The sequence below is a fragment of the Thrips palmi genome, unplaced genomic scaffold (assembly GCF_012932325.1).
Source record: "Thrips palmi isolate BJ-2018 unplaced genomic scaffold, TpBJ-2018v1 HiC_scaffold_10, whole genome shotgun sequence".
NCBI lineage: Eukaryota > Metazoa > Arthropoda > Insecta > Thysanoptera > Thripidae > Thrips > Thrips palmi.
The window spans coordinates 7,102,220-7,116,741 of record NW_023144621.1 but is presented as its reverse complement, the minus strand read 5'-3'; the positions used below and the strand labels follow the sequence as shown (position 1 = coordinate 7,116,741).

Genomic DNA, 14,522 nt, shown 5'->3' with positions numbered 1-14,522 from the left:
GGGCAGATACGTGTTGCGTCTCTATTACCGCGCCGAAACAAATTTTATCCGGTCTGAGGCCGCCGCATTGTTGACGTGAAATTATGCATAAACGGAAGGGCTATCCGGTGAGCGCCACGCCAACAGCACCAGCAGGCCGCCGCGGGACGGGCAGCACCGGCCAGCGCGGCCAGCGCGGCCACGAAACGCAGAGGACCGTGTACGACACGCACTGGACGACCCAAGAAACGCGAAAAAAAATTCCCTCAAAATATTAAAAATAAAACTGTTTTTTTTTTTTTTTTAGAAAAAATTCAGTTTTGTATGGTATGGTGATTTTGTGGGTGTGGGTAGATTTCGTCGAAAGCACAGCTCTCTGCCAAATTAGTTTCTCTGCCAAAATTTTAAAAAAAAGTTCAAAAAGTTAGGACTTTTACCTTTTTCCAGTGATTGAATGAGGGCTTTTTAAAATGTTTGCTGTGACGAAGATGAAATCCGCACCCGTTTGTGAGCTGAAAATCACAGCTACTGCCGTGCATGGCTCCCCTTTGAGGGACACACTTCGTGGCGTGCCTCCATATTCTTGGGGGAATCTCATGATGCACAACACACGCACACACAGACTCACTCACACACACTCACTCACTCTCTCACACACGCACACAGACGCGACAGGGAAAAACAAACACGCGTGACGTCCGGCACGCGCGGGCACACACGCATAGAGCCACTTATGCATTTTGTCAAATTGACGAAATAAGTGTCATTACTGTATGGAACGTGGGGCCCACAACACCAGAGGAGAGAGAGAGATGGAGGGAGAGGGAATAAGTAGGTCGTAACCCTCATCCCTCGATGATAAGCTCCGAAGCTTTCAGGGTCATTCTCAACGAGGGAAAAAGAACGGGAGGAGGACATGGCTTTCCTTTCGTACACAGCAGTCTAAACGTTAACTGTTGTTTGTGTAGGTTTGTAGGTGTATTGTCGAGGAGTCATTCGTGTGTTCACGACACGTCGAAACAGGTCCAAAGTGAACAAGGGAGACATGATAAAAACTCTAGTAAAGTAAATCATTTTTTAAAAAACAAAAACTTTTTCTTTAGAAAGAAATTGAATTTTCAGGTTAGTTTTTTGTTTTCATTAATTTTAAGTTTAATTTCGAAAAAAATTGACTTTGATTTCATAAAACACGATTTTTTTTCCACAAAAAATGATGCTGACTTTTTGGTTGTGTTGACTGATGCGGGTGGCGTCGTCAGAGGCGTCAGTGATTGACAGCTGCTCTGTGCGGTCCGGTGCCCCACTGGTGCCCCACTGGTTGCCTCGCCACATCATTACCAGGTATACAAGCCACCTAGTTTGCGAAAAAGAAGTACAAAGGAATTTAATGAGATAACATTGCGTGACCGGCAAAAGAATGTGACACCGTGCTGCGCAGTGCTCCGCACCACCAAAGAGAGGCCGCCGCGTCACACAGCGCACAGCACCGAAATCTATTGCGGCGCCTTGCCTTTGTCGTCAGAGAATCGGCAAGTGTAAACGACAGTCAACTTTAAAAAAAAATCGGCGCAATGAAGTCCACTTTGGTTTAAAGTGTCATAATGGATTCATTTCAATAGCAATACCTGTTTTTTTAAATGCTAGTCCCGTGATAAAGTGATCGCATTATAAGTGCCATTTGTATTGTATATTCACGTATGCATTTCATGATATTTGGGTCAGCCATAACACCACCTAAGACGATTTGGTCCAAAACGGATGAAATTAATTGCTTTTTTGGCGCGGTGATTATGTTTTTCTGCAGCAAGTGTGATAATTTGACTTACCCTTTTCGTCGCTGCCTGTTGTGTTCAACTCAAGAGATATCAGTGGACCAGTGCGTGTTTTCTTTTTTTCCGCGGATGTGACACTTGTTGCTTGTGAGGTCCCGAGGGTTCCCTCGCGGGACCTTCGGGGACCGTCGGGCGCACGGGGCCCCGCGGGGTGCCCCAATCCCGTTACGAAATGTCTTTGACGCCCCGCCTCGGCGAAGCCTCGCAACTCGGCTCGACCAGCACGGCAGGTACGACTGGTCGTTTGTCCGGCGGTGCCTCCGCTTGGCCTGGGGGCCTGGGGCAAGCATGGGGACAGCGGCGGGGGTGGGTGGCACCTGTCGGCCGCCCGCACTGTCTCTCTCGCACCCCTAGGGCACACGTCGTAAGAGCGAGAGAGACAGCGAGGAGTGCGAGGAATCGCTCCACTATGGCAATCGGGGGGACAGGGCGCGCAGGTGCGAAGGCCACCTGGGCGAAACGTGGCAGACACGATCCATGCGGAATCCTGCACTCATTTCAAATGTTTATCAGTTTGTTTCGGAGGAAATTTCAGGAATACAAGTGTTTCCAAGCACTAGAATACTCTTGACTTTTGAATGTCAGTTAAGGCGATGTCCTCTTGACGAAAGACAGGCGCCTGCCATGCAGAGGGTAGGCAACCCTCTCGACCAGTGACTGTCTCTCTCGCACCAGTAGGGGACGCCCCATGAGTGCGACAGAGACCGAGCGATGAGACGACTCCTCGGGATTAAAACCCCGCGCGCCAAGATGCAACAAAACTCGGCGTGAGGGGACAAGGGGGCGGACACGGCGCGGGCTGGCGCCGGGCGGGGCGGCGCTGGGGGCGGGGCGGGGGCGGGGCGGGGCGGCCGACGACTCCACGGAGCGGAGAACATAATGGACAGACCCACCTCGCCGCGAACACAAAAAGCACAATAACGCTTCTTTATCGAGGCGGCACACACATCCCTATCGTTTTCCCATGCGCGCCGGCTGCTAACGTTTCTCTACCAAACGAAAACTTGTCCTCATTTCTTTTTCTCTCAGTTTGTTAAAAGCTCAGCGGGAAATGTATTCAATATTTTCCATGGATTGATAGTTTTGACGAGATCACTTGAGTGCTCGTCCTCTTTCTCCTTCTTACCCATCCTCTGCGCTGCTGACACATCCCGGAAAGGCTGCGATTGTGTGTGTGTGTGTGTGTGTGTGTGTTTCCGCTCGCTAATGCGTTCGTACATTTTTCAGGCCGCCTTCCACTCTTGTTCCGCCGGGTCGGCGACGGACGCGCGGCGCGGCCTGTGCTGGTGTCCGAGGGTCCGAGTGAGTACCTGGAAGGGCGTGTCCAGGGGCCGGCGCACAGTGGGCCAGAAGACCGGTGGAGGCGGCCAAAAGTCTAGACGCGTTCTGAACTCCAGAGTCGCTAAATGGGACTCGAACCGGACGTGTGACCTGGAGCTTCTTCGGAGAGAAACCATTAGGTTTGGGTCACACGACGCGAGTCCAACCGCTCTGGGCCAAACGGTCTGGGCCGCCCAGCGCTTGGCCCCGGCGGGAGCTGCGGCACACACAAGACGGACGACGCCAAGACTGACACCCAGCAGACTGATTCCGAGAGTCTTTTACGTCTCTCTCTCTCTCTCTCTCTCTCTCTCTCTCTCTCTCTCTCTCTCTCTCTCTCTCTCTCTCTCTCTCTCTCTCTCTCTCTCTCTCCTCTGTCTCTCTCGCACACACACCCGCTGCATTAGTGGCGAGAGAGACAGAGAGAGACTCTCGGACTCAGTCTGCTGCAGGCAGAGGGACACCGTGCGCGGGCCCAGAGAGTCCAGAGAGCAAGAAGCGAACGGGGGAGCCGCCGGCCACACTAGTAATTAGCACTGTCGCTCGGTGTCCCATAGAGAAACCACACTTCTTCTTCTTCTTCTTCTTCTTCTTCTTCTTCTTCTTCTTCTTCTTCTTCTTCTTCTTCTTCTTCTTCTTCTTCTTCTTCTTCTTCTGCTTCTCCTTCTTCTTCTTTTTCTTCTTCTTCTTCTTCTTCTTCTTCTTCTTCTTCTTCTTCTTCTTCTTCTTCTTCTTCTTCTTCTTCTTCAAAAAGTGGTTTCGTTTTGAATGCAATGAATGATGTTATACAGTCAAACAAACCGGCCGGACAGACAGACAGACAGACGGCCCGGCGGACTGTGCGAGTCAATCGGTGTGCCTGATTAATGAGGGTTTAAGTGTTTGTTGTCAACGCGAGTGCTGCCGTTCCATTTCACGCTTCACGCAGGTGAATCCCCACGTGCCTTAACAAATGGCCGGGCCTCACACCCTCACAAATACAGATTCCAAATAAACGAAGCAAAAAAAAAAAAGAAATGACGGTGCACACTTTTAGTCTAGGATCTTAATCAAACAATCGCCAAGAAGCTAAAAAAAACACGAGCAACAAAATATTTACCTTGCAGAAAAGTCTCAGGACAAAAAAAATTGTCGACGAAAATACGGTTTGTCCCTATGGGGAATCGATCCCGTAACTCTTTTCCTTCTTATGACGGCGGCGGCACTAGCGGCGCGCGCAGCCTTCGGTCCTTCGGCGGCGTGCTATTAACCGGTAGCCGCCTGGATTTCACTCCTTTTGTACATAGACGCCACCCCTTCTGCAGCGTCACGGTGCTCTGTCCTTGTCCGACGCGCGCGCCGCGCCGCCGTTTCTCTCCGTCGCACAGCCTTTTATGTGATGCATCTCTGGAAATCAAAGCCCGGCCCGTTCCCACATTATGCGGCCACGCCTTCCCCCCCCCCCTCCCCCCCTCCCCCCTCCCCTTTTCTCTCTCTCTCTCACTCTCACCTGCCTCTACCCCTTCCTCACCTTTTACTTTTCCAGCTGATCGGAACCACGCGGTTCGAAATTGCATTGTTTGTTGAGTAGCTGGCAGAAATGCGCAGAGGTGTCTGAAGACGCTCTTCTCCTCACTCACACAAACACACACACACACACACACACACCTGCACTCGGTCGCACCGCAGCCCCCGACTGAAGGGTTCCCGCCGCTTCCCCGAATCCGGCGCCTTTTTCTGGGAATCACCCGAACCATTTCGGGCAACCTTTTTATAGATAACGATCTGCGTCTGGATGTCGCCGACTGTTGACCCCACATATGCCAATCCTCGCTCCACTCTCTCTCTCTCTCTTTCTCTCTCTCTCTCCCAATTTTGCCAATTTTGACACCGCCGTACCACAGTCTCGCCACAGCGGCCCCCAAAACGCAGTGTGTGCGCGAACCCACGCAAAAAACCAAGCCGGTCAGCGCAACAGGTACAGAGAGAGAGAGAGAGAGAGAGAGAAGAGAGAGTGCGGCGCAGCTATTAACCAGATTAGAGGCACGTTAACGGCTGTTAAATAGCGCCTGCAAACAATGCCGAACGATGCGAAAGCGAGCGTCCGACGGAGAGGGCGCTAACTTCGGCCGCGCAGTTGGGGTGCCGTCCCGCAGACTGGCCTCGCTCTGTCCCTCTCGCACTCACGGGGCGTCCCGAGTGTGTGCGAGAGGGACAGGGCGACGAAAACGACTCTCGAAGTCAGTCTGCGGCCGATTCACGCTGCACTCCTCCTTTTGTGCTTTTTTGGCGCGCGCGGCGCGAAGGACGAGCAGGCTGGCTCCGTCGCTCCGTCTCTCTCGCACTCGCGGCGCGTCCCGCAGCGTCCCGCAGGGGTGCGAGAGGAAGAGAGAGACAGAGAGAGGGCGCGTGGGGCGCCAGGCTGCCGCCGGCCCCGCCCCCGGCTCGGGCAGGTGGGGAGGCAGGTGAGTCCAGTCCGACGGAGAGGACGGACAGGAGGCGGAGGGGTAGAGAGGGAGTGTCACTGGGCCACTGGCGGCCGGAAGAGGGATAAGTATGGGATGCGAACGGATGACTCGAACGGATCTTGCGATCCGCGGGACTCCAAGTCTCACAGGCAGAAGCAAGGGCGATCGTAAGACTGCGACGGTCATCGAAGAGACTGTGCGACTCAAATGCTGACACTGCTCGGTCGACGATGATAAATTGAAGGTGCCATACGGTCAGTTTTCAAACTGGGAAGGTTGCCCCGCTCATTTTTTACAGAAGTTCAACCGGTCAGTACGTCGATACCGTTTTTCCCCAGTTTCCTAGACAATTAATAAAACTTAAATTGGCTGGCGAAACAGCACCCAATAACCGACACCAACTCCGCCACTGGAGACTCTTCTCCTTCTTCTCCTCACTCGGGTCGGGGTGGTTGACCCAGTGCCTCCCCGTCCCGCCCCGAAATTTGGCAAAACGGTGCGTCGGCGCCGGCATTTTTCGCCCTTGGCGACTTGATCGGCCCGCCGCCCTCCCTACATGCTTATTATAAAACAGCGCCCCTCTCTCTCACACCCACCGGGCCGCCGCGGCGGACAGACGAGGATGGCGATAGGGGGACGCGGCGGCGGCCGCTCGCCGCAGGCTTTGCCGCAGCCCGTAGACCATAGTGTGCTGACCCGCAAAAATGACAGGGGTCTCTCTAGCCACTCCCCCTCGCCGTCCCTTCACACACACACACACACACACACACACACACACACACACACACACACACACACACACACACACACACAGCGAGTGCGTAAGTCGGCGTCCACAAAGGCCGGCCTCTCTCAAAACGAACCGCCCCGATCGGGTCGTAGTGGCCGGGGCCCCTCTCGGCCTGCTCCGCCGCGCTGCCCGCGCTGCCGCGCCAATTAACACTTCATTTTTATTTGTGTGGAGCGCGAGCGGAGCCGAGTCAGGGGGCGGCGGGAGTGCTGGCGCCACTAGCCTCCAGCCGCCTCCGGCCCTCCGGCGCTGGAGTCCAGTCATGGCTCTGAGCGGACCAGCGCGCCGCACAGTGGGCCAGAAGACCGGTGGAGGCGAGGCGGCCAATAGCTCCAGAGGCGGTAGATGGGACTTGAACCGAACGTGTGACCCCTCCGATGGATTGCTCTTCGGGATTGCTTTTGACCCGGCGACAGGAAGTTGAATACGCGTTTCCATCCCCAGGAAGCGCCTGCGCATCGAAGGGTAGGCCAACCCGCCGAACGCGACTGTCGTCGGTGGTTGCCTACCCTGGACTTCACAGGCGCTCGCTGCGCTTCAAAGGCAATCAGACTCCACTCCAGTCAGCTTGCCAAGAGACTCCAGTCAGTTACTGCAGAGACTCCATGCTTCACTCCAACCATGGTGCAATGAGATTTCAGAGAGACTCCAACTATGCTGCGACGAGACTCTAAAGAGAAGCTAAAGATGCTGCGCAGAGACTCTATCAGCGTGCTGCGAGACTCCAAAGAGACTCCTCCAAAAGAGACCACAGAAAGACCACACTAGCAAGAGTCTCCAGCCAAACAATCTTTAATACTGCAGCAGTGAGACTGAAGCCTCCAGCGAGACAACCGGCAGTGAAACTGCAGCCAGCCCGGCGTCCAGGAAGGCTCCAGCAGACTCCAGCCAGCCTCCAGCGAGCGAGGCTGCACCGCGGAGGGCGTGGTCGGACGCTGCGCCGGCTGGACCAAACGCGAGAAAGACAGAGAGAGAGAACGGCTGCGTCACGGTGATATTGTGCGGCGCGAAGCCGAGCGAAGCGGTACCGAGCTACCGCCGAGATGCAAGCCTGGAGGCCTGGAGGGCGGCGCTAACGTGTCACAGGCGGATGGACAGACGGACAGACAGATGGACAGACAGACAGAGCGACGGTCGAACAGACGCATGGACATAGCTCGTGGACTGACATACACAGCATACTACTACACACCAACTGACTATGGACAGTTTTCTTAAGAAATGGTATCAATCTGTACGTTTTACGACATCCAGTGGCAAAATTGTTGCCAGCCAGTAAAATATTTGTCATGAGCTGCCTGGTTCCTTTTTGTCACCAGAATGGTTAATGCGCAAAACTTCCAGTTTCTAGCAAAACTTGTCCGTAGCCTTTAAGTGTGTAGAGACTTTTCAGCGGAAAGTCACTCCAAAACCGTTCAATATTTGGAAACAAAAGTTCAAAGTCACGTGGTTTCAGTTTCTTTTTCTTTTTTTTTCACAATGAGTTTTGATCAAAGTATCTCGCCAGAAAATAAAAATCATTTCATTGTGTCTGAGCAGCCAATGAAAGTACTGGAAAGGAAGGGAGTTGGGACTGGCGTATTAGTTGTGCGTTGACTTCTTGAACTTCGTGAACTTGTTCGAGTCTTCGACAGTCTTCGGCTCGGCATTGGCGGGAAGGGCCAGGGACTCCGCCAGACTCCGCGCGGCTTCCACTGTGGAGGCGCGGTGCTGAGGGCGACAGTGGCGCCGCAGTGCGGCGGAGTCCGGAACCCCAACGGCAATGCTGCGGTCTCTGCGGCGCGGGGTATCGTCGGCAGCCGCTGGAGTATAGTGCGTTGCCCGAGGCAGTGCCAGAGAAGGATGACGGGAATAAAACTTCTGGTATAGCGTACCGAAATTATCACTTCTCAAGCAGGACTTGACAAATAAAATTGATATGCGCTCATTTTTTTAAAATCCACTTTATAGTTTTTTCACTATTTTTTTATTTATTGACATTTTAGAGACGTTTATTTCCTTATGTACGCGGTGCCTGTTAGGGAAGCCAACAATTCTGCACGAGCCAAACGACCAGAACTCGGTGGACGCAGCTGGGAGAATGCTAATCGCATCTGCCCTAGTCAGCGGTGACGCTCCGCTCTCATGGCGATACTCGCGATACTCCACGCCACGAGGTCGCTCCCACACGTGGGGTATGTCCCCGACTCCCCGCGCAGCTCCCTGCGCAGCTCCCCGCGATCATCCGGAAAACTTCGAACGCAGGGTAGTTTACATGGCATTACGCGATGGCAAAGCCGGAAAGAAACGAGAAAAATCACGGAAACCTAGCGCTTCCGAGGGTCTCGGAGGATCTAAGATGAAACAAAAAAGCCTAAAGCTAGGCGAAATATGCGACAAAAAATTGTTGTCCACTGTAAAGCAGGTTCCGGGTCCATAATTCATCGCCGTTTCCCTCAACAATAGTTTAAAAAAAAAATACAAAAAAATTGTGTCATGGAAAATTAGCATTGACAATGCATTAGCGCCACCGCGAAACTGGGTACTCAATCTAGTCACACTCCACCTTCAGGTTTTTAAAATGTATGTGACTGGGCAAAACGTATAGCAAATAAAGCTGGAATCTTCAGACATCTTAGCACATCCCCACAATCCTGTGTGCGCCAAGTTTTAGCAGGGTTCGCCCACCGCTGTCGCGGGGGGACGGAGCCGTTGTTTTAAGCGAGGGGGTAACCACTCGCGTAAAACCCTGTACAAAAAAAATGTGTATTACGCGTAATACACGTGGCCGTAATACCTTTTTCGGGTAAAATGTGCCAATTTTTTGCTTTTTTAGGCCGTCATACACGTGTAATACCTCCGTAATACAGCGTAATACCGAGTAGTCTGTACACGATTTCTTGAAGTGTTTACCCCCTCGGTTTTAAGTCCAGCCTTGAAACTTCAACCTCCCTCGCTAAGTTTACAGCGGGCGGTTCATGCTAGGCAGAGCCGCGTTGTTAGAAGTCCAGCCTTGAACCTGCACTCTAAATGTTGTACAGATTCTCCGTATTATGGTGAAAATGTTCCCTATTATAGTGGTGCAGCTGACGTCATAACATGCCGTTGAGAATTCACTGTATCTTGTAGATATTTTGCCGAATTTCGTTTTTATTATGGAAAAATCTCCACCATAATATGTTGGTGCAGCCTTTCACCGTAAGACATTGACAGTGGACAGCGCTTCCCCCGCAACGCACAGGGAGACAGGCCATCTGCCCTGCATGCTGCTGCATTCTTTCTTCTCCTGTCGCGGCTCGCTCATATTCGATTCCGAACAGTTCTTTCCGTTGCTCTGTCTCGCTCGCACTCTCAGGGGGTCCCGCAGGGAGTGGGAGAGAGACAGAGCGACGAAACTCTTCTGCAGGTCACGACGCCAGCAGCACTCGGCTTCCGTCTTAATCCGGCGGGACTTTGCCGCGGAGAGTTTATGCAGACGGCATCCGATTATGCGAATCGCTCTAATAAACAGCAGACTGATGCCGAGAGTCGTTCTCGTCGCTCTGTCTCTCTCGCACTCGCGGGGCGTCCCGTATGGGTGCGAGGGAGACAAAGCGATGAAAACCGACTCTCGGAATCGGTCTGCAGCCTCCACCGCCACGGCCGGCGAAGGGACAGGGGCGGGAGGGGGGCAGGGGAGAGGGGCGAGGGTGTATTAAAACTGGCGCCGTGTCCTCACCGATGCCCGTTCGGATCCGACCACTCTGCGAGACGGGTGTGTTCAACGCAGCTTTGGTGCATCTTCGGCGCAGTTCACCCGAAGCGGCCCCGATCACGCTGACCAGGGAAGACCCAGAAAATCGGTGAATATTGAAGACAAATTACCGTTGGACGTTTCCTGTGACGGCAGCGCTGTCAACTTGTGCATTTCTCTGACCGCTCTCCCAATTTTTTAAACGTAGTCCTACGATTTATGTGTCGGGGTGTACGGTTTTCAGAAAACAGTGATTGGAAAGGAGCCCACTCCCCCCCCCCCTTTTCTCTCCCACGCAGCTATTTAGACACTTGACCAGTGCACCTTCGTTGTTACTGGATAAAAATTTTGAGGCATATTTACAAGAATGTCATCAAAATAGTTGACATAATAATTGTGTCCCGCCCAGGACCTTTGTCATCAATTTGTGATGACATTGCCATCATTTTAAAGTGATGAAAATGCCATCCACGAATTTGTCGTAGAGTGCCAACAAACTTTTGCAGTGTGAAGCAGCCGCTCCACCCTGGACCGCAATCGGAAGCAAGAAGCAGACGACGAAGACAGCGGCAGTGCCCTTGCAGTGCCTCCACAGTGGGAACGAGACATAGCCTCTCCTAGGCTTTGTCTGTGGTCCGGCTGGACCTATGGATGTCTCAGACATAGCCTACCAGAGGCTAGGTCCAGTTCTCGGTCGTGTGCTTCGTGGAGAGCTGCCGGCAACGACGACTTCAAGAGGCTTCGGAAGCTTTCGGAAAGCCTTCAGAGTGCCTGCGGGAAGCCTTCGTGAAGCCTTCGGGAAGGCATTCGGAAGACCCCAAGATCCCTTCGGCATCTTGGGACACAACACATGAATATGCGAGCCAGCAGCAACGGGCCGAAACGCGGATTCTATTAAGGTAACCTGCCTTTTGCATGCAAACAGGACAGCGGTCGTGAATTTCATGCATTTCGACGAGGCTGCATTGGACTGCGTATGAGGTGACATCGGCTGCGGCCGATTCGTCCTGTCTCTCTCGCACGGGACCTTACCGTGAAGGTGCGAGAGAGATAGTGTGTCAGTAAAGCCACCGCGGTGTGCAATTTGGACTGACGGCTTACTTCGAGGCGCTGCATCAGATCAAACTAAGCCAGTAGAATACTGACAGAGACGGGGACAAAAATTCTAAAGCGAAAGTGAAAAGAATCGTGAGAGCTGATTCGGGATTTGAACGCAGAGTTCAAAGTGTCTGAATTACTGTAACGAAACGTCTCCTAGTTGTACCAGATGCACAGATCACGGATCGAACGGAGAACATGGTTTAGAATCACTGCTGCGGCACTCCCTTGACGACAGGGCGGCACCGCCTGAGCGACCGCCTCCCAACGCGCGCGGGTGTGCGATGGGCTGCCTACCCTCCCGGCGGTCCACTCTGCTTTCTCGCTGCGAGGAGACGCTCCGTCTCTGTCCCACTCAGGGGACGTGCCCTGCGGGTGCGAGAGAGACAGAGCGACTGGTTGCCGCGGTCATTACGCCTCGGCCATGAACAACATCATCACCTTGGCGAGAAAAACGGGGTCGATGTATGAAGCACCACCCCGAAAACACCGCAGCCTCCCCTCCGCCCCCTCTCTCCCCTCCCCTCCTCTCCCCTCCTGGTATCGTGTGTCACTCGGCACTGCGGCCGCACCGCGTTTGCTCATCACCAACATCAGCGAGTGGGGTCGGTCCCTCCACGGTCCCTCCACGGTCCCTCCACGGTCCCTCCACGGTCCCTCCACGGTCCCTCCACGGTCCCTCCACGGTCCCTCCACGGTCCCTCCACGGTCCCTCCACGGTCCCTCCACGGTCCCTCCACAACCCCTCCACGGTCCCTCCACAACCCCTCCACGGTCCCTCCACGGTCCCTCCATGGACCCTCCATGGTCTCTCCATGGTTCGTCCATGGTTCGTCTATGGTCCCTCCACGGTCCTTCCATAGTTCCTCAGGGGTGGGTCGCCGTAGGGCGTAGGGTGCCGTGGCCAGCCCGAGGCGGTGGGCGGCCCTGGCGGAGCATTTTGTCACTCCGTCTCTCTCGGACCCGTGGTCTCTCTCGCGCCCCGCCCCACGAGTGCGAGAGAGACAGAGCGACGAAAACGTCTCTCGGAATCAGCCTGCTGGCCGCTCCGCACTCGGACAGGAGTGCTGCTAACGAGATCGGCGGCGTTCTAAATGGCGGCTTGCGCCGAGTCGGCGAAGGGATACGGTTTCCACGAAGCGGACAGGCGTTGGGCATTTTGGGGATGCTGGACGGAGTCGGAAAAGTTTGCAACAGCAGCAGCGGGCTGTGGGAGCAGGGATGGTGCAAGGGAGTGAGGGGGTTGCTTTTGGCATGGGTCGCAGGGGGCTGCCCAGGGAGTAGGAGGGGCGGGGGGGGGGGAGGCTGGGGTGGTGAAAGGGGGTCGCAGAGGGGGTGGGCCTTGACTCGCTGAGTGCTGCCACGCTGTCGAGAGAGAGGCTGGCTGGGAAAACAAAAGCATGCCCGAGAAAAGTTCCATTGTGCTTTCTTATTACATTTCGTCCGAGAAGCGAAGATATAAAATTACCACTCGGCTCGCTTCGTGATGGCGGAGGAGCCAGGAGAAAAGAAATAACCGAAACAACAAAAAAAGCACCAACAGAAGTCACACGAAACTGGGCCCTACAACTGATGTCTATGGAGTTTACTAGACCATAATGTCCTGCAGTTGCAAGTGCCGCCCACTCTATTTGTCCCACGCCTGGAATATTAAGGACACAGTTTGTTCATTGTTCAACGATTGAAAACCATTGTCTGACATGTCGGACCTCTAAAATGCAAGACATACTTGGAAGCGTGGGACATAACTGGTCAACACTTGCAAATGTATGTCATGTTGGCATACTTGGCTGAAACTTTGATTAGCTGTGCGGATGTGACTACGGAGATGGTTTCATGGACCTGTGTCTGTTATGTTCGCGAGAGTGTTCTTTGTCCTACCTTTGGATTAGCAGTGAAGACGTAGCTATAGATGATTTCGTGGACCCAGTGCAATTGTATTCGCGAGCGCTGCTTGCTGCTTTCCGAAATGGTGATGGTTGCCCTCACCCAGACCTATGCCGTGGGCCGATGGCCGCCTAAGGGCCCTCTGCCGATGGCAAGAAAGGCGGCGGGGAGGGTGGCTGAGTGTAAGATGGTGTCGCATGTCGAAGCCAGGGCAGCCAGGGCAGCCAGGGCCGAAGGCTGGGCCTGTCATGACGCCCGTTTCCATGGCAACACTTCGCCCCTCGCCGCGTCCTCCAGGCCTGGAGTCGGGCCTGGAGTCGGGCCTGGAGTCGGGCCTGGAGTCGGGCGTGCAACGACCCAGTGCGGCGGGACCCCTGAAGCGCGCTCGGTAGGCCACCCAACGCACCTCTCCAGCCAGAGGCGGATCCAGAGGCGGCCTTTCGAGAGGACGAAGTAGCACTTTTTGATATTTTCAGACGTATTGTCTGGTCTTTTGCCTGCCTTTCAGAAGGTTATCGAGGTGCCATAGAAAAAAATAGGAGGGGGGGGGGGTGATTTTCCTGCGTCCATTCTGCCTAGTGGGCTAGAAGACCGGTGGAGGCGGCCAAAACTCTAGACGCGTTTTGAGATCCAGGGTCGCCGAACAGGACTAGAACCGAACGTGTGACCCCACCAATGGAATCCTCGTTCGAAGAGCAATCCAGGTGGGGTCACACGTTCGGATCGAGTCCCATCTAGCGACTCTGGAGTTCAAAACGCGTCTAGACTTTTGGCCGCCTCCACCGGTCTTCTGGTCCACTGTGTTCCGAGAGGAGAGCCCAAATAGTAGCCCTGTAGGGCCACACCTTGGTGACGCTGCTCCAGGGACCTTCACTTTTCGTTTTATTCACTTTTTTCTCTCGAGTTTTTCTATCGCTTTTTCTGGCGCGGATACATCCGTGGGGACTTCCCCCGAGGGACTCAGCGGCGAGAGGTGCGGCAAAGGGCGGGGTGGCAGCGCGTGGCATGGCGGGGCGGGGTGGGGTGTGGTGGGGAGAAGGCGGGAAGGGAATCGCATTAAAGTCGTCGTCGAAACACGATAATTGAAATGCGGTTCGGATTTCCAGCCCCAGCCACCGCACCCCGCCGCCCCGCCCCGCCCCGCCCCCGCGCACCCCAGCAACAAGCAGGCGCCCGCCGCGCCTCTCTGCGCCGCCGACGCCCTGAATGAAGGAAGCGAGTCCAAATCCAGGTGCGGCCTGCTTAGCGTTATCCTGGTGTCCTGCACGGCGCACCGCTAAATAGGCGACCAAAGCCCCACGCCATTCGCGTCCTTGTCAAGGTCGCGGCAAGGTCGGACGCAAAGGGGCGTCGCACTCACGTTACCATTTTGGGGCTCTTTCGGTTCGGACCTCCAGCAGCCGTCAGTCATATCCACCTGTGAAAAATTTCAAGGAAACTCAAATGCCCGTTGATTA

The 14,522-nt window shown here is 54.4% G+C and overlaps 1 protein-coding gene across 1 annotated transcript in view; it reads left to right on the top strand.

Annotated features, from left to right (window-relative positions):
• LOC117654429 (eyes absent homolog 2) overlaps nt 1–14,522 on the top strand; it is a 212,181-nt gene that overhangs the window by 151,173 nt on the left and 46,486 nt on the right. The window contains exon 2 of the mRNA XM_034401054.1: nt 3,039–3,113. Coding sequence (XP_034256945.1) covers nt 3,039–3,113 — 75 coding nt within the window. The remainder of the gene's footprint in view (nt 1–3,038; nt 3,114–14,522) is intronic.